Source organism: Urocampus carinirostris, chromosome 20 (assembly GCF_059441175.1).
Source record: "Urocampus carinirostris isolate Australia breed hairy pipefish chromosome 20, RoL_Ucar_1.0, whole genome shotgun sequence".
NCBI lineage: Eukaryota > Metazoa > Chordata > Actinopteri > Syngnathiformes > Syngnathidae > Urocampus > Urocampus carinirostris.
This window is the reverse complement of record NC_142368.1, coordinates 5,077,542-5,099,136: the sequence shown is the minus strand read 5'-3', so window position 1 is coordinate 5,099,136 and position 21,595 is coordinate 5,077,542. Positions and strand designations below refer to the sequence as shown.

Below are 21,595 nucleotides of genomic sequence, written 5' to 3'. Positions count from 1 at the left end.
ATGAAACAGGACAAACGAAAGATATCAAAACAGGATATCAAAATTAAACAGGACAAACTGGACGGGAACAAAACTGGAAACAGATATTAAACAGGACAAAATAAACGGGAACAAAACCAGGATATCGAAATTAAACAGGACAAACTAGACTGGAACGAAACTGGAAACTGATATTAAACAGGACAAAATAAACGGGAACAATACCGGACAGGCAATACCAACAGGAAACAGGACAGAGTCAAAACCCACGTCTTGCGGGTGCAGAGGTTTGTTGACGGAACTGACAAAGGGTGAGTGAGAGCACTGAGCTTAAGCAGGCGGGAAGCCAATCAGTCAACGAGTCACAGCTGGCACCAAATGGGCGGGGCCATTTGGGCGCCATGGGCAACCATGACAAAGGGTTTTAAATAGAAAACAACACTCCAAAATCAATTCATTTTGTTTGTAATTAATATTATAAATATCGTCAATTTGTTAAAAATTAATGAAATTAATTGGATAGTTTTGTTTAAAAAAATTAGATACTTTCTTTTAAAAAACAACAACAAAATTGATTCATTTTGTATGGAATTAATTGGAAAAAAATAATACAATAATTTGGGTCATTTTGTTGAAAAATAAAAAATAAAATAAATTGGGTTACACATTACTAAACAACACTCCCACATTAATTTTGTTTGTAATGTATCTGATAAATTGCGTTTATTTATAGAAAATAGCTTAATTAATTTTTGCCATTTTGTTTAGGAAAAAACTAGGGTCTTTAGTTCCAAAAATACCCCCAAATTTGCTTATTTTGTTTGAAATTACTCCAATCAAATCTCTCAATTTAAAATAAAAAAATAAATAAATAAACCTCCGAAATATAAAATCATCATGATTTAAACAACCAACCACAAAATTGCGTTATATTATACAAATCAAGCCCCTAAACTGGGTGATTGCATGTAAAAACATCCCCAAAATATAGGGAGAATCAGTTTAAAAGCCCAAAAAGTGTCACGACCAGAACGGAAGTAGGACCCAGAAGCGTAACGTTAATCACAAGTTTATTGAAGTATAGAGGAAAGGCAGTGCCTGCGATCCGGTGCTCGCTGGATGCAAGCCGCTCACGGGATCGGAACGTGTTCCGAATGTGGAAGTAAATCTTCCGGAGTGGGAGATCGTAGTGTAGTAAACGGAAAAACAGGTTGTTAGGTGGGACGAGAGATCAAAACGTGGTCGGGGTCGAAAAACTGGTCGTAGCCGGAGACAGATGGGAAAATCAGAAACGGACAGGTGGAAAACGGGTCAAAAACGGGACCGACGGGAGTAAGAGTCAAAAATGCTTGCCTTGCGGACACAGAGGTTCGCTGACGGACTAACAACAGGACGGAGCTTAAGTAGGACGGGGAACCAATCAGGAAGCCAGCAGCGGCTGGCGCCAAACGAGCGGGCACAGGTGAATGTAATCAGTCATCATGACAGAAAAGGACTGTTTTGTGTTGGGAACCGTGCCAAAATCGGGTTTTTTATTGAAGATTCTCCAAAATTTGTGTGGACCGTTTCAAACCTTGGAGGTATGCCCTTCCAGTACACACACTTTTCCATGAGTAGGGTCAAACATTAGTGGGGGGAAAGATAGAAATAAAAATACTATGATGTCATAAACATGTTTTATGAGGAATACCTGGGATATGGCGAGATTATAACGTTAATATAGTTTAAAGAATAACAACCCACGGGGTAATTTTTAACCCCAATTATGCATCCAAGGGTTAATTCAGCAACATGAGGAATTTCGAGACTTAATTCATAATGTGTTTACAAGGCCTGAATTTCTCTTCATCAAAACAATTAAATATCTGATCATATGCTTACTTAATGTTGTGTTAAGTCAGTGCGTATCATGAAGGAAGAGCTGGCTTCATGTTTGTGTTTTTTAATATATTTATTTGCGGCTTTTGGCAGCGATAAACTATAATTTCGGGCGATTACTTTTTCGAGGAAAAGAACATCCTCTGGCGCAAAGAATGATGGATACTTTCTATTCTCCCGACCGCATTTCCACTAGAAAACGGCCGTCAAAATATCCTTGTCAAATTGACTCATGTTCGCTCGTTCACGGCTGCGTTTTGTACAAAATGAATACCTCGCCTAATATTGATATCAACAATAGTCACAATTTAATAACACAGACTATGAGGCTGTGATGATGAATTAAGAAGGAAAAAAACAAAGGAAAAATTAAGCTAAAGATTTTTTTTCCTTGGCAATATACTGTCAAAAATTACAATCAAATAATATATAATACATATAATAATATATAACAGGAAAAGACTCATTTATATCTAAGAATGAGGGGAATAAAAAGGACAAACAAAGCTAGTATTTTTGACAGCAATATAGTATCAAAAAGTAAATAAAGATAACAAATAATATATAATATAGAAATACAAAAGGGCATGATGCTAATTTTGTCATGATTGAGAATGAATAAAGGGAAATAAAGCTATGAAAACAATTCTGACTGCATATAATACCAAGAAATAAAACACAATCATTACATTATATAATATAAAATGGATTATAAAATGCTGTGAGGCTGGAAAATAAAATATAAAAATAATAAATATTAAAACAAACATAAAAACAATGTAATGTTATTTGATACAATAAAATATTGAAAAATTCAAAAAACATTATAGGTATAGGTTTTATACATGGATAAAAATCATGAACAAAAAATAATATTGTTTTTATTGAAACCCCAGTGTGTTATATTTGACCATTAAATGGCATTGTACTATCCAATGCGAACGAAAACCAGTGCCAAGAGGACAGCGTAGCAGCATGATGACAGACATGGCAACGACTGCTAGATATGGATTCCGCTTGGTAAAAGAAATACAAATTTCTCCACCTATGATTATAAAAATTCACTTTGGGACAATAGTTCATGCATTTTTGCCTAGTTTTCAAAACAATGTTTTGTTTTAATTAATGAATATTTTAAAACTACTAGGAGGCACTCAATATTACACACTGTCCCTTTAAGGAGAACATTTTTGAATTAAACACAATACAAAGTGACAAAAATCCCTTGAATATTATCACAAATTAAAAGTCAAATTTCATGATTGGACGGGAAAAATATATATTTTTAAACTATAACACAATAAAAATATGACAGTAAATAGGTTATATATTTTTAGAACATAGTCAATATTGGAATTGGTCAAATAAATACATTTTGAATTGAATAGAAATTGAAATTTGGGGGGAAATTTTAGTCATTGTTTAAAGTAGGAAATACAACAATACAAAACTATGAAATAACTATAAGACAGGAAATACTATCAAATAATTTAAAAGGTATTATGATCTATCTATAAAATATCTAATAATTTTAGAATCAATGCAAATACCAAATAAAAGATGCAACATTTCAAACATTGGGAATGGGAAAACGCGATAATTTTTCATTTATAAAATTGGGAATTTTAGAGGAAAAATAGAATATTCAAATTGCTCGAATAAATACATTTTGGACTTTAAAAATGGAATTTGGAGGAATATTTTACTGTTTTTTACTTGTAAAAAATAAAAATAATCTATCATAAAACTGTGAAACAGAAAAAACTATAAAATGAAAGAGTTTAATAGTAATTTGAATATCCAATCATGTTATAATCAGTGCAACATTTCAAAGATCGGTAATTACCAAACTAGATCATTTTCCATTTTAAAAAATTGGTAATTTAGGAGAAAAAAAATAAATATTCAAATTGGTAAAATGAATTAATTTTGAATTTTAAAAAAATAATTTGGGAAAATAATTTAGTCATTTTTAATAGTAGAAAAATAAATAAAAATAAAAATCTATCATAACACCGAAAAAACGTAAAAAAGTATAAAATAAAATATATTAATAGTGATTGGAATATCTAATCATTTTATAATCTGTGCAAATACCAAATAAAAAATGCAACATTTTTAACAACAGAAATGGGGGAATTAGACATTTTGCACAAAACAATGGTGAATTTTGAAGAAAACTTTAGGATATTGGAACTGGTCAAATAAATACTTTTTAGTCATTCTTAAAGTTAAAAAATATAAAATAAATAAAACTGTCAGGACCAGAACGGAGACAGGACCCACTTGCGTTGCGTTTCTCTCAGTTTTATTGGAAGAAAGGGAAGGGTTGCACCCACGATCCAGTGATTGCTGGACGCGGGAACCAGGTCGCTCTGAACGCGGAACTGGGACTTCCGTGGCAAGCGATGGCGGTGTCGGGAACAGAAAAAAACGAGTCAGTAGCCGAGACAGGAGAGCAAAAAACGTGGACGGGATCGGAAACGAGTCGAAAGCTTGGAGAGGAGAGTAGACGTGGTCAAGATCAAAAAACGGGTCGAAGCCGGGGAACAGACGGGAGCAAAAACCAGTGGGAGTTAGGGTCGAAAAAAGCTTGCCTAGAGTAAACTGAGCTTCACAGACGGACTGACAACAGGTGACAGAAAGACGTGGGTTTAAATAGTGACAGGGAGCCAATCAGAGTCCGAGGCAGTTGGCGCCAAAGGAGCGGGCACAGGTCCCTCGCATCGGTAATCATGACACAAAACTATGGAACAGGAAAAACTACACAATAAAATAATATCTAATCAGTTCATAATCAATGTCAATTCCAAGCGCGAATAACAACATTTTAAACATTTTTGTTTTTATATAAGTTGAAACGATTGTCAGTAAAATAACTCAAAAAATGATGGGCCGATTAAAATAAAAGTTAAAGAAAGAAAGGTCGATGGAAGCTTTAAATTAATCTGTTAGAATATTCCACTTAAATCTATTATTTTTTTTTTGCTGCCTGCTTACGCAAGAACTTCCATTCTCCCAAGTTTCTACGCCCGATCTAGGAGTGCGTAAAAAGAGCCAGCTCGAGAGATTTAGTAGCGCTCATATTTCAGCCGCGCAATTTTCGTGTCAGCTCGCGACCGCATGCCGCCGAAGACGTTGCCGTCCAACAACGGCGAGAAATGTTTGAGAGGCGCAACTTTTGACAAGCGTTCCCCTGCCGGGACTCACTGGCGTCGGAACTCCGCCGACCGGAATGCGCTAGCGCCGTAGCGCTACTTTCTTTTCCTTACGTAATGATCAGGAATTGAGCGCAGACGGATGTGGCGGGAGTAGCTAATGCTAACAACCCAGAGCTTTTTACCTCAGGAACCTGGTTGTTTCCGATGAATTGATGCAAGGACAGACATTTGTCATGGCAATGGCTAATGCTAACCCTGGCGTGAAGAGTGACGGGGTCCAACGAGTTCAGCATTGCGGTGTGGCTCTCAGTCGGAATGTCAGCAGGACATCCAAACCCTCAAGAATCTATTATCGTGATTACTTTCCTGTTTATCAGATTATTATTCTGATTTTTTGGAATAGATCTTTCTGCCAGTAAAGTAAATGAAAGCCAATTAAATTCAGGTTGTTTTTTTTTTGCTACAATGGTTTGGACCAAGTTTAGTTTGTAATTCGCTCAACTTTTGAGATTTCAGGGGTCCTATTCTTCTTGGCAAAAGCTAAAGTTACATTTTCTTTGCCAAAACACAGTGTCATCTTCTACTAGGCCAAAAACTAGCATTGTCTTCTTCTGTGGTGAAACCTAGGATGGTCATCTTCGAGGCCAAAAACTAGCGTCATCTGTGAGCTAAAGTTATCTTCTTTTCCACCAATAACTAGCATTTTCGTCTACTAAAACTATCATCCTCTTCCTCTGTGGTAAAAGCTAACATTGTTATCTTCTAGGCACAAATCTAATATCTTCTTTCGGACTAAAGCTAAAGTTACATTCTTCTTTGCCAAAAAACAGTGTCATCTTCTTCTAGGCCAAAAACTAGCATTGTCTTCTTCTGTGGTGAAACCAAGGATGGTCATCTTCGAGGCCAAAAGCTAGCGTCATTTGTGAGCTAAAGTTATCTTTTTTTCCACCAATAACTAGCATTTTCGTCTACTAAAACTCTCATCCTCTTCCTCTGTGGTAAAAGCGAAGATTGTCATCTTCTAGGCGCAATATTAGTACCTTCTTTCGGACTAAAGCTAAAGTTATATTCTTCTTTACCAGAAAACAGTGTAATTGTCTTCTAGGCCAAAAGCTAACGTCATCTGCGAGCTCAAGTTACCCTCTTTTTCCACCAATAACTAGCAGTGTCGTCTCCTTAAACTATCACCCTCTTCTTCTGTGGTAAAAGCTCACATCTTCTAGGCGCAAAACTAGTATCTTCTTTCGAACTAAAGCTAAAGTTAAATTCTTCTTTGCCAAAAATTAGCTTTGGCTTCCTCTGCACTGTTAACTATCATCATTATCCTCTACGCCAAAAACTATCATTGTCTTCTTCTGTGGTAAAAGTAAGCATTTTTGTTTTCTTGGCTCAAAAAACTAGCGTCATTTTCTGCTGAGCAAAAGTTATCTTCTTCAACGCCGTAAATCAGCTTTGACTTTTTCTGCTCTGATAACAAGCCTCGCTGTCTTTTGCGGTCAAAAACTAGCATAATTTTTCTGTGGGGAAAAGCAAAAGTTTCGTTCCATGTCAAAAATTAGCTTTGACTTCCTCTTTGCCAACAGGGGTCGTCTTCTAGACCAAAAAGTAACATTGTCTTCTTCTGTGGTAAAATCTATTGTTGATGTCGTCTAAGGTGACAACTAGCATCTTCTGGGCAAAAACTAAAGTTGTTGTCTTCTAGACCGAAAACAGGAGTCATCTTATGAAGGGCAAAAGCCAAAGTTTTCTTCTTCTATGTTGAAAATTAGCTTGGACTTCCTCTTAAGCCGATAACTTCCGTCTGGGTCAAACACTTAAATCGTCCCCATATGTAGTAAAAGCTAGGGCCGTTTTCTTCTATGCCAAAAACTAGCAATGTCATCTTCTGGGCAAAAGCCAAAGTTATCTTCTTCTACGCCAATAACTAGCATCTTCTGTCATAATTTTCTTCTGTGGTAAAAGCTAGAATTTTCATTCTCTAAGCTGAAAACTAGCGACATCTTCTGGACAGAAGCAAAAGTTATTTCCCACGCTGAAAATTTTCTTTACCTTTGTCTGTTCTGATCCGTAGAATTATCGTCTTCTCAGCCAAAAACTAACATCCTCTCTTTTTGTTGAAAAAGCTTTTGTCGTCGTCTTCGCAGCTGAAGACTATCTTGATCTTCGAACGCACGTTCTTCCACTTTAACAATTAGCTTCTTTTTTTGGCGCTATAAATTCGCATTTTCTTTATGTATTCGAAACTTTAGAATACAATAGAATAGAATACAATAGAATATACCTTTATTGTCATTGTTATAAAATGGGTAGAACATATTGTGACAACGAAATTGCACGTGGCACTCCAAGTTCACATTTAACAGTGAGGATAAAAGAAAACAAAGAAGATAATAAACAAAGAAGATAAAGGTTGTAATTTACATCATATTTACACAAGAAACGTGGGCACGTAGGATGTTACATACAGTTTTGGGATCGTATTAGTGCGGTAGTGCAAAAATAGGCAACATCCAGGAACATATACCCTGGTGCGACTTATACTCCAGTGCGACTTATGTATGATATTTTGCATATTTGGTGCAGCAACACCCCTGAGGTACCTCTCTTCTCAAAAATACAATATTTTTGATTTCTGGACTATTATTTATGTAGTTTGTGTTTCATACAAAGTGTTTTTTCGTCGATTCTCAGTGGGTAGGAGTCCCAAATTCACTAGAGAACCCTAACATCAACATCCCTTCCGCTAATATTTTACCACAGAGAAACATAATAAAAATAATGTCGAAAACACAGCAGCCTGTAATTCTTCCCGTCTTTTCCCGCCCCGCCACCGTTCCCTCAACCCGGTAACCGACACGCTAACAGATCGCTCCGTATCCCGTGACAGGACGGCGGGGATATCAGCGGCGGGCCGATAAACCGGCTGTTAGTTTTAGCCGAATGAATCGCAGCGAGGACGACACGGGAACAAGCGCGTCTCCGCACCGAAAATATTTGGATTTTCAGAAAGGAAGCGGCGCCGGTGGAAACAAGCCGACGGGCGGAACGGGGAAAGCGGCGTGCGGAATGTTGGCCCCGAACCAGAAGCTATATTGTCTTTAGCACCTTCAATGGACCGTTAGCCAAGAAAAACGCTTATCCCGTCGAGCGCCTCGAATTTGCTACATTTCTTGCTTTAACACCGATTTTTAAGGAAAGAAGTTTTTTTGATATTGCTCTGATTGTTGTTGTGCTAGCATAACGGGCTGGCGTTGCCAGGCTAGGTGTTACCGAGCATTCTACTTGAGCTAGGATGTTAACGCGGTGGTTTGTTGAAAAAGCGCCAGTGAGTCACTAAAGAGCCACATGCAGTTCCAGGACAGCTTGCACACGAAAGCAGATGTTTATTGATCTTGTCGAGTTAATTAGTGGTGCCTTGACACAAAACCTAGCAAAAGACACTCACAGAGGCTTAAAGTACAAGTGTGTACATTTTCACAAAAATCGGTTCAGCCGTTTCAGAGACTATAAGTCACATATAAACACACATCAATCAAACGCTTTTATTCCAAATATTTGCACACCCCTGATTTAGATCAATGTAGTAAAGTGCAGCCATTTGAAACATTTTTAATAGCCTTTTGTTTTTAATCGGTTTTACTTGACTGTGAGATAACAATAACTATAAGCAGGCAAACTTGTCCTCGTCTTTCAAGAAGTCTACCATACCGAACAGCTTTTCTTGTCGCTTCAGTTGAATCCAGTCTACATAAATCCGATACTCCCGCTTTATGTTTTGAACGTGCACCACGCGGTACTGTTTCAAGATCGGATCCGATCGAGTGACGGAAAGGAAAAGCAGACACTCCGTGCCAACATTGTGGTACGGAGTTTGAAGGCTGGCCTTGCTGAACTGATAATAACAGTATCGCCGTTGACACAAAGCCTTCATGGGGGCCGAAACGCCTGCAGCTTCTTAAGATATTTGGTTGCAAAGTTGAAAATTCCTCCTTAACTGTGTTTTTGGAGTATATTTTGAGCTGCGAACCCTGCCACTGTCATTCAATCAACAAACTAAATTTAGTACACCCCCGGGATATGACATTAATCCATCTAATTGTCCTTTGGTAATGCGTAGCTAACGCCTTCCGAACCCCTGGCATCACAGATTAAAACATGTGTAAAACGCACATGATTTTGTACCCAAAAAAAACTCAAAATTTGAGTGTGCGTGTCCGCTCCTTTGGCGCCAACTGCCTTGGACTCTGATTGACTCCCTGTCCCCATTTAAACCCATTCCTTTCTGTCACCTGTTGTCAGTCCGTCTGCGAACCTCAGATTACTCTAGGAAAGCTTTTTTCGACCCTGACTCCTACCTGTTTTTGCTCCCGTCTGTTCCCCGGTTTCGACCCGTTTTTTTATCCTGACCACGTCTACTCTCCTCTCCTGGCTTTCGACTCGTTTCTGATCCCGACCACGTTTCTTGCTCTCCTGTCTCGGCTACTGACCCGTTTTTTTCCCGTTCCCGACACCGCCATCACTAGCCACGGAAGTCCCACTACCGCGTTCAGAGCGACCTGCTTCCAGCGCCCAGCGATCACCGGATCCTGGGTGCAACCCTTTCCTTTTTCCAATAAAACTGAAAGAAACGTCACGCAAGTGGGTCCTGTCTCCGTTCTGGTCCTGACAGTGCGTTGTACACAAGGTATTACGGTAGTTCATTACCGTACTTCAGCAATAATCAGGCGAAAAACAAAGTTGATCACTTTTGGTACTTATTATGTTTAACATACGTGCGTATCACTTCATTAAACATACATTTGACAGGAAACAGGAAGGAGAACCCAATCACGTTGCGTTACTCACAGTTTATTGGGGAGAAGAGGAATGAGCGCACACTCGATCCGTGGATCAAGTGCTCGCGGAAGTAGATCAAACAAAATCAAACAACTCAGGGCGAGAACAAAGCAGGGGCAAAACATAGGCAAAAAAAACGGAGATTCACAGGGCTTGACAAAACAAGAGCAAACAAAACACAGGCAAAACAGGGATTCACAGGCTTGGCATATCACAACAGGGTTTAACAGGAGTTTTGCAGACACTCTGACACCAGGCGATTCACAAGACAGCGTTTAAGTAGTCTGGCAGCAATCTGTCAACGTGTTTCAGCTGGTGTCCATGGGCGGGGCCAATTGAGCGCCGTGGCAACCGTGACAGAACTCAGCACCACACGGCGGGACCAATTGGGCGCCATGGCAACCGTGACAAAAAAAATCATTTGATATAGCTTTGGTTTGACTTAAGTTGGTTGAGTGGAGTAGCGGATGGATGCAGAGGGGGGAAGTGTCTGTTTATTCAAATGAAATTTGATTTTAAACCTTCCACTTGTGAAGATTGACGTCCCATTAGCAGATTGTCTTCCTTTGAGCAACGCGCAGGATCCTGGAACGAATTCAGCTTGTATGAAGTGGTACCACTGTTAATATATAATACATAATATATATAAATATATATCCTAGAATCCTAAGTCTATTTCTAGCCCTTTCCACTCTCCTCACACGTGTCCTTGGAAGTCTTTTAAGCGTCTCGGGTGCTGCTGCTTTATTTTTCCTGCCAGCCCACAGAAGTTCCTCTCTTTTTTTGTATTTATTTTTTTGCCCACAAGTGATGTCAATTAAGGACCTCCACGAAGGCAGACTTTTAGAACCCGAAGGAAATTGTGCCGGTGCCAATATTCGCCTCCCCCTCGTTTCCGTGTCGTGCCTTTTTACGTCGTTTTGGGGTATGACGTCGTCCGCGCGAGCCGGTCTGGTTTGAAGGCTTACGATTGATGTAACATCTGTGTTCGTTCCTGTTAGCCTGCGGCTAGTTAGTCAATGACTTTAGCATCGCAGGTTAGCTCTGAATTTGGATATGAGTGTGTACGCATTAGCATGGGGCCAGTTGGTGATTGAACATGTTGTGATTCAAATATGGGAACTTGAAAACAGCTTGAAGCAAGCACTAGACTCATTTTATTTCATTTTATTAAGTATCCGTATACAATTTTTCAAACAACAAATTGAGACTCGTTTATCCGTACAAAATGTTAGGAAGGAAGGATCAATAGAAGGGAGGAAGCAAGCAAGCAAGGAAGGGAGGGATGGAGGAAAATCAGATGGATGGATGGACGGACAGGTGGACGGATGGATGGGAGGTAGGTAGGAAGGAAAGAAAGAAGGTAGGAAGGAAGGGAGGAAATTGGATGGATGGATGAGCCGTCCGCTCATGGATGGGAGGAAGGAAGGAAGGATGGATAGAAGTGTGAAAGGAAGGACAGATGGAAGGGTGGAAGGAATGACGGATGGAAGGGTGGAAGGAATGATGGATGGAAGGGTGGAAGGAAGAAGGAAGGAAGGACGGACAGATGAGCAGACGAATGGATGGGAGGGAGGAAGGAAGGAAGGAAGAAAGGATGGATGGAAGGGTGGAAGGAATGATGGATGGAAGGGTGGAAGGAAGGAAGGAAAGAAAGACGGACGGACAGATGAGCAGACAAATGGATGGGTGGAAGGATGGATGGAAGGGTGGAAGGAAGGAAGCGAGGAAGGAAGGAAGGAAGGGAGGAGGGGGGGAGGAAAATTGGATGGATGGATGGACGGATAAACGGACAGATGAGCGGACAAATGGATGGGAGGAAGGAAGGAAGGAAGTTTGAAAGAAAGGAAGGAAGGAAGGAAAGAAAAAAGGATGAATCGAAAGGTGGAAGGAAGGAAGAATGGATGGAAGGGTGGATAGATAGATGGATGGAAGGGTGAAAGGAACAAAGGAAGGGTGGATGGAAGGGTGGAAGGGTGAAAGGAAGGAGGGAATGGAGGGAGGGAGGTATATTGGATGGACGGAATAGTTGATGAAAGGAAGGAAGGAAGGAAGGAAGGAAGGAAGGAAGGAAGGAAGGAAGGAAGGGTGGAGGAAGGAAGGAAGGAAGGAAGGAGGGAAGGAAGGAGGAAGGAAAAAAGGAAGGAAGGAAGGAAGGAAAGAAGGAAGGAAGGAAGGAAGGAAGGAAGGAAGGAAGGAAGGAAGGAAGGAAGGAAGGAAGGAAGGAAGGAAAGAGGGGATGGGGGAGGTAGAAAAATTGGATGGATGGATGGACAGGCAGACAAATGGATGGTAGGAAAGTAGGAAGGAATGTAGGATGGGTGGGCAGATGAATTAAAGGAAGGAAGGAAGTATAGACAGATGAAGGCTGGATGGATATCCTGTAATAATTCCTATAAAAACATCGCTAGGCTATCAACGATAACTACTTAGCTTGTCCAGCCGTCTCCGGCGCCATCCCTGATCACCCCTGAGGCTGTTTAACTTTAACTTTGTTTTTCAATATTTTGCTTCATCATTTAGCATATTTCAGTAACCTACCTTTATATATTGCAATCACGGATGACAAGGTATATTTTCTAAACTCGACACATTTATTTGAAAACATAAGAAAGAGGTTAATGTTTACCATTGAATGGGTTAACTGGTTTATTTTAACAGTTGAGTGAATTAAGTCTGAACCAACTCGCCATGCCATACAAACTCACCACTGCCTTCTAGGGGACGGAGAGAGCATTTGATTTGTATTATTTTAAAAATCATAACTTTTGATAGAAAGGACCTAGAGACCAACGTTTTTTTTGTCTTTTTTATCACATACTGAGAAATGTCTGGCCGGCCGGATTAAATCACCTAGCGGGCCCAATCCGGCCCGTGAGCCATATGTTTTAAATACCTGCACTCGCCCAGAGAAGTGAATATGTGCATAGGTCGAACCACCTGTGCTGCTCACCTGATCAAAGTGCTCTGTGTGCTTGGCTGCAGTTTCTTGATTTTCAAAATGTGTTCTATGGGTTTTTATCATACAGTGTGTCCACACTGAACCTACGTTGTATTAGTAGCCCAAACGAGGTCTGTTGGTGTGACACCTTGACTGGAAACTGTAATCGGGACTGTGCCCTTTGTATATTGGACAGTAGGGTTTGATTTACTGACATTAAGTGGGATATTCACGCACCAAACTTAGCTCTGTGTCACGAACCAGAACAGGAAAACAGGAAGCAGAACCCAATCGCGTAACGTTACTCAAAGTTTATTGGGGAGAAAAGGAATGAGCCCACACTCGATCCGGGGGTCGTTGGTCGCCGAAGTAGATTGATCGGAACAAATCAAACAGAATGGGGCGAGAACAAAACAGGAGCAAAACACAGGCAAAAACTGAGATTCACAGGGCTTGGCAAAACAAGAGCAAAAACACAGGAGAAACGGGGATTCACAGGGCTTGGCAAAACAAGAGCAAAAACACAGGCAAAAACAGGGATTCACAGGGCTTGTTGTATCTCAACAGAGTTTAGCAGGAGTTTTGCAGACGCTCCGACACCAGGCGACTCACAAGACAGTGTTTAAGTAGTCAGGGAGCAATCTGTCAACACGTTTCAGCTGGTTTCCATGGGCGGGACCAATTGGGCGCCATGGCAACCTGACACTATGGGGAAATCGGATTTGGAACTCTACAGATTTTCATCTTCGAGCACTACGTACTCATGAAAAGAGCCATATCTGTCTCGCAAACCATAGGTTTCCGACCCCTGACCTGATGTCTCTCAAAAGGACAGGGTCTCTAGAACCGCTTAATGTCTATAAGTGCACAACACTGGAAATTAGCATGGATTCTAAAGCAATCATTTTCGCTTTACTCATGGAAACAATAAATCTCCTATTACTCCTCCAATACTTTATTTTACGGACTTCACATGTAAACTTTTCAGTTCGAAGTCATGCTCCGGGCCTGGAGTTCATCTCTATTCCAGATATCGTACCATGACAAGGTGCCAAAAACTCAGCAGTGCTTTAAGAAGTGTTCCCTCACTGCGTCAGTTTTTGGGATTTTGATTTAGGATGCTAGTCTCCTTACTTATAACACAGTAGCTTTTACCCAAATGTTAGCATTAAGCCGCTAAGATTTTTAAAAGTGAAATACTTTTCAGTATGTGTCCATTTTCGCAGTCAACTTCTATTACGGTTGACACGGTAAGCATGAATCAATGAATGAATGAAAACTTTATTTGAACATCAAAATAAAAACAGAACAAAAACAATAACTCAACAACAAAATAACGTTACATAATATGTTCGAAAAGGGGTAGTAAGAAGCAAATGATTATATTCCTTAACCCTTCATCTTCCCCACCAAATACACCAAATGATACAACGACAAATGTAATGATATTATAATAACAGTTATAAGAATAGCAACAATAACACAAAGTTAACTCGACGCACTATTCCCAATTCTCCACACCACTCATAACCCACCCTCCTCATCTCTGTATTCCGCCAGGAATGTTCCTTTGTATCTAAACCTGAACAAGTGAATAGTTGGACACCGTTTGATATCGTCTTGCAAACCGTTCCAAAGCTTGACTCCACACACAGACACACACATACTTTTCCTGGTGGTTCTCACCTTTGGGATTATGAATTCACTACAGCCCCTTAAGTTACAATTTTCCTCTTTTCCAAATGAATCATTTATAGATGTTTTCCGGCACTATGTTTTTGTTGACCTTAAATAGTAACTGTGCAGTGAAAATTTTTACTAAATCATCTAGTTTTAATAATTTGGACTGCAGGAATAAAATATTAGTATGATCTCGATATTCTACCCTGTGTATGGTTCTAATTGCATGTTTTTGAGGATAAAAAGGGGCTGTAGTGAACTTTCGTAATTATTGCCCCAGACTTCTGCACAATATGTTAAGTATGGCAGAACTAGAGAACAATATAATAAACAGTGTCCAGTGTGTGTGTTTTACATCAGCAGCAATAAAACGTTTCCTAATCTTACTCCCTCTTAAAGATGCCTGACGCTCAGCTCTTATTTTGAAAGGAATCAAAGCGCCGGGATGCCATAAAAGCGGCTCGGGCGCAGTGGAAAAGCGGCGGTGGCGACATTACACGCGTCCATTTGTGCGTCTGATGTGGCGGCCAGGAGACTGACTGGAGACTGATGTTGAAAAAATAAAAATAAAAAGGCTAAGGATGAATTAGAGCCTCACAGGAGGGTCGAGGGTGCCCTCTGCAGTAGACCAGCACTAATATTACATTTGACTGCTTAAAGAACCTTAACGACAGTCCTTCTTTTGTATTTCCTTTGAGGATGATTTCAAACAGTGTGAACCTTTCTTAGCTTTTACAATGAAATGTGAGGGGCAGAGAGAAGATTGGATTGGGCTGCTTGGAGTGGTCCGGTCAATGGTCCAGAGCGTAGTACCCAATTTAGCCACCAGGGGGTGTTAGGGACCCACAATAGCATACCCCAACGAAAGCAGATGTTTCTCGATTTTGTTGATTATGTATGGGGGGTGCATTTACACGAAAGCTAGCTAAAGACACTCGCTGAGGCCTAAAGCACAACTGTGTCAATTTTCAAAAAAATCCATTTAGACGTTTTGAAGCCTATAGGTCGCAAACACACACACACGCACGCACATAAACCGGGATTCATAAAGTAGTTTAGATTGATGGATGAATAGATTAAATTAAGATGAAAAATAAATATTTATATATACATTAAATGGGAATACCGCATTTTTATTATTCATTTTTATGTTCCGGAACAACCCAGGATGTATCGTGGTTTCTTTAACATACAACAATTTCGGTTGTATGACACAGTACAGCGACATCTAGTGGTCACATAATACACACTGTCTCTGTATTGCTTTTAATATTTGGGATTTATCTCTTATTTCAACTGTTCTTTTGTATTCTTTTTTAATTACTTTAAAAGAGTTTTAATTTATGTTCTTTTACATCTCAGCCATTATAATACAGTTTAAAAATAGCTGGCTGATTCTGTTTGTTTTGTTACATTAAATTGTCCCCGTTAATTAAGATTAGATTAGATTTTGATTAGTTTCCCTTTTAATCCATGTTTTGTGCATTTATATTTTTATGATGCTATGTTGTTATCCCAATCTCTCTCTCTCCCTCTCTCTTTCTCTCTCTCTCTCTCTCTCTCTCTCTATACAATATATATATATATATATATATATATATATATATATATATATATATATATATATATATATATATATATATATATATATATATATATATATATATATATATATATATATATATATATATATATATATATATATATTCGCCCACCAGATGGAAGCACAATCTGATCCTTTTGAGGAGATTTAAGTAGTAATACCAATGTTCCATCAGTACTACGAGCAGTAAACAAACGATGTATTCACATTTACTTTTTATGTTAGTCATTTTTCTTTAATTGTGTATTTATTGTAATTGTTTACGTTTAAATCGTACACTTTCTTTCTTTTTAATTGCTTGTGCCACCTTAAGGATTTGTCTACAATGTGTGATAATTCTTGTTTTCATTTCGGGAAAAATACGTCGTAAATTAATGATATACTGTTGTTTGACGTTATTTTTAATGTTTTTTATTTACTAACGATTGTTTATCAATACTTTGGCTGTCACCACAAACTCCCACTGTCCTTAAATGCGACACACGCGCAAGACACTTCCGGCAACACGCACTTTTTCCGTGAACGCGACACTGCACGTGCTGAGAAGTGGACGCAGTCGTCCGCCAACGCGACACACAAACTCGGACCGTCTTTGAACGCTACGCGCGCACACACGCACGCACGGTCGAGACGCTTCCGGTAACACGGCGTTTTTGGAGAAGTGTACCCAGTCGTCCGCGAACGCAACACTTCCCCGCTCGTCTCTGCGGAACATGCGAGTACGAAAACTTTTTTTAATGAAATGAGTTTGTGACGCATTCAATGACTTCACGTGATTATCAATTGTAGTTATTTATAGCGCACGGTGGCGAGCGCAGGTTTAAAAAAAATAAAAATCATAAAAGAAGCCACAGAGACCACCACCCTCACCACTGCGACCACCCTCCTCCTCCTTTTTCTCACACCCCCCACGCGCGGTTTTCCTCCCCCTTGCCGGTAGAAGGGAGGCTTTATTCCTACGCGCGCTGCTACCGAGGAAGGATCGCTTTCTTAACTACTAGTCTAAACTTTTTATTTTTTTGAAATTAATTAACCGACACCCCCCCTGATTTTGTCCCCTTTTTGTCATGCGCATCCCTATAGACCCAAGTGCCAGCCGGAGGTTCAGCCCCCCGTCCAGCAGCCTGCAGCCGCTGGCGGGCAAGATGACGGAGGTGAGCTCCCCGGGCGGAGGAGGAGGAGGGCAAGGGGAACCGGCTTCGGCGGCGGCCGCTGTGCCCAGGCTGCGGGCCCACGAGAACCGAAGCATGGCCGAGATCATCGCCGATCACCCGGCCGAGTTGGTGCGCACCGACAGCCCCAACTTTTTGTGCTCGGTGCTGCCGTCCCACTGGAGGTGTAATAAGACTCTGCCGGTTGCGTTCAAGGTCAGTGCGAATTATCACTATTTCACTTAAAAAAGGAGCAAGGGAAGTACAGTACTTTGTTTTTCTATGACTTGAGATAGGAGGGTCAGAGTCAAATGGATGGAGGGTCCAATAGAATAGAATAGAATAGAATAGAATAGAATAGAATAGAATAGAAGGTAACGCCTTTATCATCGTCATTACATTAAGTGTCAATGAAATTCAAAGCTTCCCTATATAGTGCACATATACACATTGTATTTAAAGTAACACTTAATTAAAAAAACTAACATAGAGCTATAAACTGATCAAATGTTGAAACGAATTAAAATGTCACTAAATAGTAAGCCAAATTAAACCGACTGAAAAGCTAACTAATATATTCCAATATAATCAGCCTAATAAATACATATATTTTGTATAAACATCCCCATAAGGGCCATCACCAGCCTAAAAGAAGCACACAAAGTTTCTCTGTAGAATATGTTTGAAAATAAATTCCCGCTTTGTGTTTAAAAACAAAACAAAAACTAAAATTATTACATTACCTAAATTGACAGTGTAAAGTTTTTCTTATCATATGTGGTCACCGTGGTCTAACCGTCCATTGCGTAATAGTTGACCACCTGATGGCACTGTCTTGTCTAATGCAAATGAAAACCAGCAGCAAGATGCCCGACAAACACGGTGGCGACTACTAGGTATGGAGTCCGCTATGTTCAAAAATACAACTATCTCGACCTATAAATACTTTTGTATGATGTGATGATAAACATGGTCATGTATTTTTGCCCATTATTTAAATTCTTTTTTTTATTTTTCAAGTTTTTTTGTACCACTAGGAGGCACTAAATATGACACACTACCCCTTAAAGCTTGCATGTTACCCATGCTATTTATTTTGGTTGATATTTTGTTGGTTTTTGCTCTACATTTTAACCCGTTTCCTAAGTTTTACTATATTTATTCATCTGTTTTATTCCTCTAGAAAAAAAGTAAGCATGCCAACTAAAATAAGCTAATAGCATCCGCTAATGGAACAAAAACATATTTTACCACGTTGTAACTTTTTTTTTTTCCTGTTTATTATTTTGAAACAGGACATTTTGTAATATCCTGCACCTCTTCATGGTACACAATACAGCGACATCTAGTGGTCAAATAATACACACAGTCCTGTTATTTGCTCGATATTTTTCTTTTGTATTTCTAAAGTAAATAAATACAAAATTTTACTAAAGTGATACCTAAAATGAACAAAAATGATCTGCCCGTGAAATGAAAAAATATGTTTTTTGTTTCCTAATTTCTCAATAATATGAAAATCATAATTAAGATAAGAAGAAATACATTTTTTGAATTCCAATCTTAAAGTGACAGTGTGTATTATTTAACCACAAAAAGTCGCTGTGTTCTGTAGTGCAAACTGTTAATTAAATCAATTTTGTTTTCTAATAATATCTTTTACCATTAGGAGGCGCTATTTTCCCTCTAAATAGCTTCATCAAATAAAATACGTCCTTAAATATGCTGTACTACCTCACGAGCAAATAGTTATTTAATAAAAAGAAAACAGAAGTAATGTGCTGCCTCCCTCTGATGTGGATGAACGTTACAGTTACTCAGCTTGAGGGAAGCAAATGTCCTGTTTGATGGTAGGGTGTCACGATTTGTATAAGGGGTGGACCCAAATGCGTAACGTTTCACACATGCTTTATTAAGGGATCGAGAGGAAAAAGACAGCGATCTGGCGCCCACTGGGCAGTAGGAGCGGGAAGCCCTCGCGAACGAAGCGTGGTAGGTGATCGGAACAAGTCGGGTAGCCGAGACGAGTGGGAAGGCAGGGATCGATACAGTGAACAAAATCAGGATACCGGTAGCCGGGAGAAGAGAACGGCGCTTGGATCGGGAATCTATACAGGAAACAGAATCAGGATACGGGTAGCTGGTGCAAGAGAATGGCGCTTGGATCGGGGATCAATACAGGAAACAGAATCAGGATACGGGTAGCCGGTACAAGAGAACGGAGCTTGGATCGGGAATCGATACAGAAAACAGAATCAGGATACTGGTAGCTGGAACAGGAGAACGGAGCTTGGATCGGGGATCGATACAGGAAACAGAATCAGGATACGGGTGGCCGGGACAGGAGAAAGGCGCTTGGATCGGGGATTGATACAGGAAACGGGTCGGGATCAAAACGGGAGCCGGAGTCAAAGGTGCTTGCCTTGCATGTGCTGAGGTTCGCAGGCGGACCCACCAGGATTGAATGAGAATGATGTGTTTAAATAGGAGGCGAACTAATTAGGGAACGAGTGGCAGCTGAGGCTGAAAGAGTGAGCGCAGTTGGGGGCAATTGTCAAAACATGACAGGGTTTTTTTTTTTTGCAAAGATAAAGTTTTAGATTGTGAAAAAATATATATATACATTGCCAATGTATTTGAAAACAATACATATTTTATTCCTCTACTCTTATTTTGAAAATATGATCCTGCCAAATGTTATTGCACTACTTTCCATTGCACTATTGTTTTGCTGCACTTCCAACTTAAGCCAGTCAACAAAATATTGATCCTAATATTGTTATTTTTCTCTTTCAAGAGTGCCACATCTAATACCGTCGTAAACAATGTTCGCTATGTCGTTATCAACGACGATGAAGACGATTCTAATTGTGATTTATGATATTTTTCATCCGTCTGGGGATGAAACGTGCCGCCTGGCTGCAAAACAAACACTTTTTCATAGGTTTGGAACAAGCGCTTTTATGACCGTCTGAGTAGTTTAAACAGCTGCCGAGGTCTTGGTTTTTTCTGTTATCTCCTTCCAAGAATCTTAATGGGAATCTTAGGATTTTTTTCGGTTGTTCTGAAATTAAAGCCCACTTTGAAGGTGTTTTGATGCGTGTCTTGAGGAATTGTGTATACTTATTTTTAGCAGGAATTGGCTTGTTGCCATATTTGGCTGATTTGAATAAATGATTAAATGATAATTAGTATTGTTTTATTTTGCTGTGTTTTTTTATAAAAAAACACTTATTAAAGTGGAATAGTGACACAAAATGAGTATTCAAAAGGTTTTTTGTTGGTCATTTTAGAATTATCCCCTCAATAAATTAAATAGCTTGTTAGTCAACTCCATGTTATCTTGAATTCTTTATTTCAGAGTGATATCATGCATCCTATTGTTGCATAAATACTGTAATATTTTTCAGCAAAGCTTGTCTGGTTTAAAAACATTAATAAATAAATTAGCAAGATACATGAATTATTATTAATATAATAATTATTATTAGGACCTCCTTGCTTAAAAATGTGCTTTTTGACAAATAGAACAACAAAATAAACTTTAAGCAGAATTATCAGACTAAGACACTCTTGCTCACAAAGTTGCAGTGTGTATTATTTGACCACCAGATGTCGCTATATCGTGTAGTGCAACAACAAATGTGCGCTAAGAAGAAGAATACAAACTACTGAGACTCAAAGTGGACAAAGTTAGCTGTTAGTAGGTAAAGCTCATGTTATGTCAAATGAAAGATCATTTTTAGACCTACGAGCATTTAAAGCCTGTACTTTTATTCGATAGTTTATATATTTCTGCTCATTATTTAAATCACTTTTGTTATTTTCAAAGGAGTGAAATCTTTTTTTACCACTAGGACGCGCACAATAGTACACACTGCCCCTTCAGAATGCTTCATCAAATAAGCAGGTAACGATTGTATAAAATAAAAATAAAAAATGTAATCTGCTTCCACCTACTGGTATGGATGAATTTTACAGTCACCTGGCTGATCATTGGAAGGATTCTTCATTACGGCTCCTCTTTAAACATCTCTCGTCTCATCTCATTAGCTACACCGCTTATCCTCAGTAGGGTCGCGGGGGTGCTGGAGCCCATCCCAGCAATCATCGGGCAGTGGGCAGGGGACACCCTGAACTGGTTGCCAGCCAATCACAGGGCACACGGGGACAGACAACTCACTCGCTCATTCACACCTAGGGACAATTTGGACTGGCCAATTCACCTGAAATGCATGTTTTTGGAATGTGGGAGGAAACCGAAGTGCCTGGAGGAAACCCACGCAAGCACGGGGAGAACATACAAACTCCGCACAGGAAGTCTGGAGCTGTGCATTAAATACCAAAAATGCTCCACCAAGGCAAG

At 39.5% G+C, this 21,595-nt stretch overlaps 1 protein-coding gene across 2 annotated transcripts in view; it reads left to right on the top strand.

Moving 5' to 3' along the window:
- runx2b (RUNX family transcription factor 2b) overlaps positions 1-21,595 on the top strand; it is an 86,076-nt gene that overhangs the window by 21,528 nt on the left and 42,953 nt on the right. Inside the window, exons 1-2 of one of the 2 annotated variants that reach the window (XM_088324463.1) lie at positions 16,636-16,797; positions 17,162-17,445. In XM_088324463.1, coding sequence (XP_088180589.1) covers positions 17,224-17,445 — 222 coding nt within the window. In that variant the 5' untranslated portion in view covers positions 16,636-16,797; positions 17,162-17,223. Of the gene's footprint in view, positions 1-16,635; positions 16,798-17,161; positions 17,446-21,595 lie in introns of those variants that run through there. The other variant, XM_088324462.1, reaches the window with a different exon arrangement.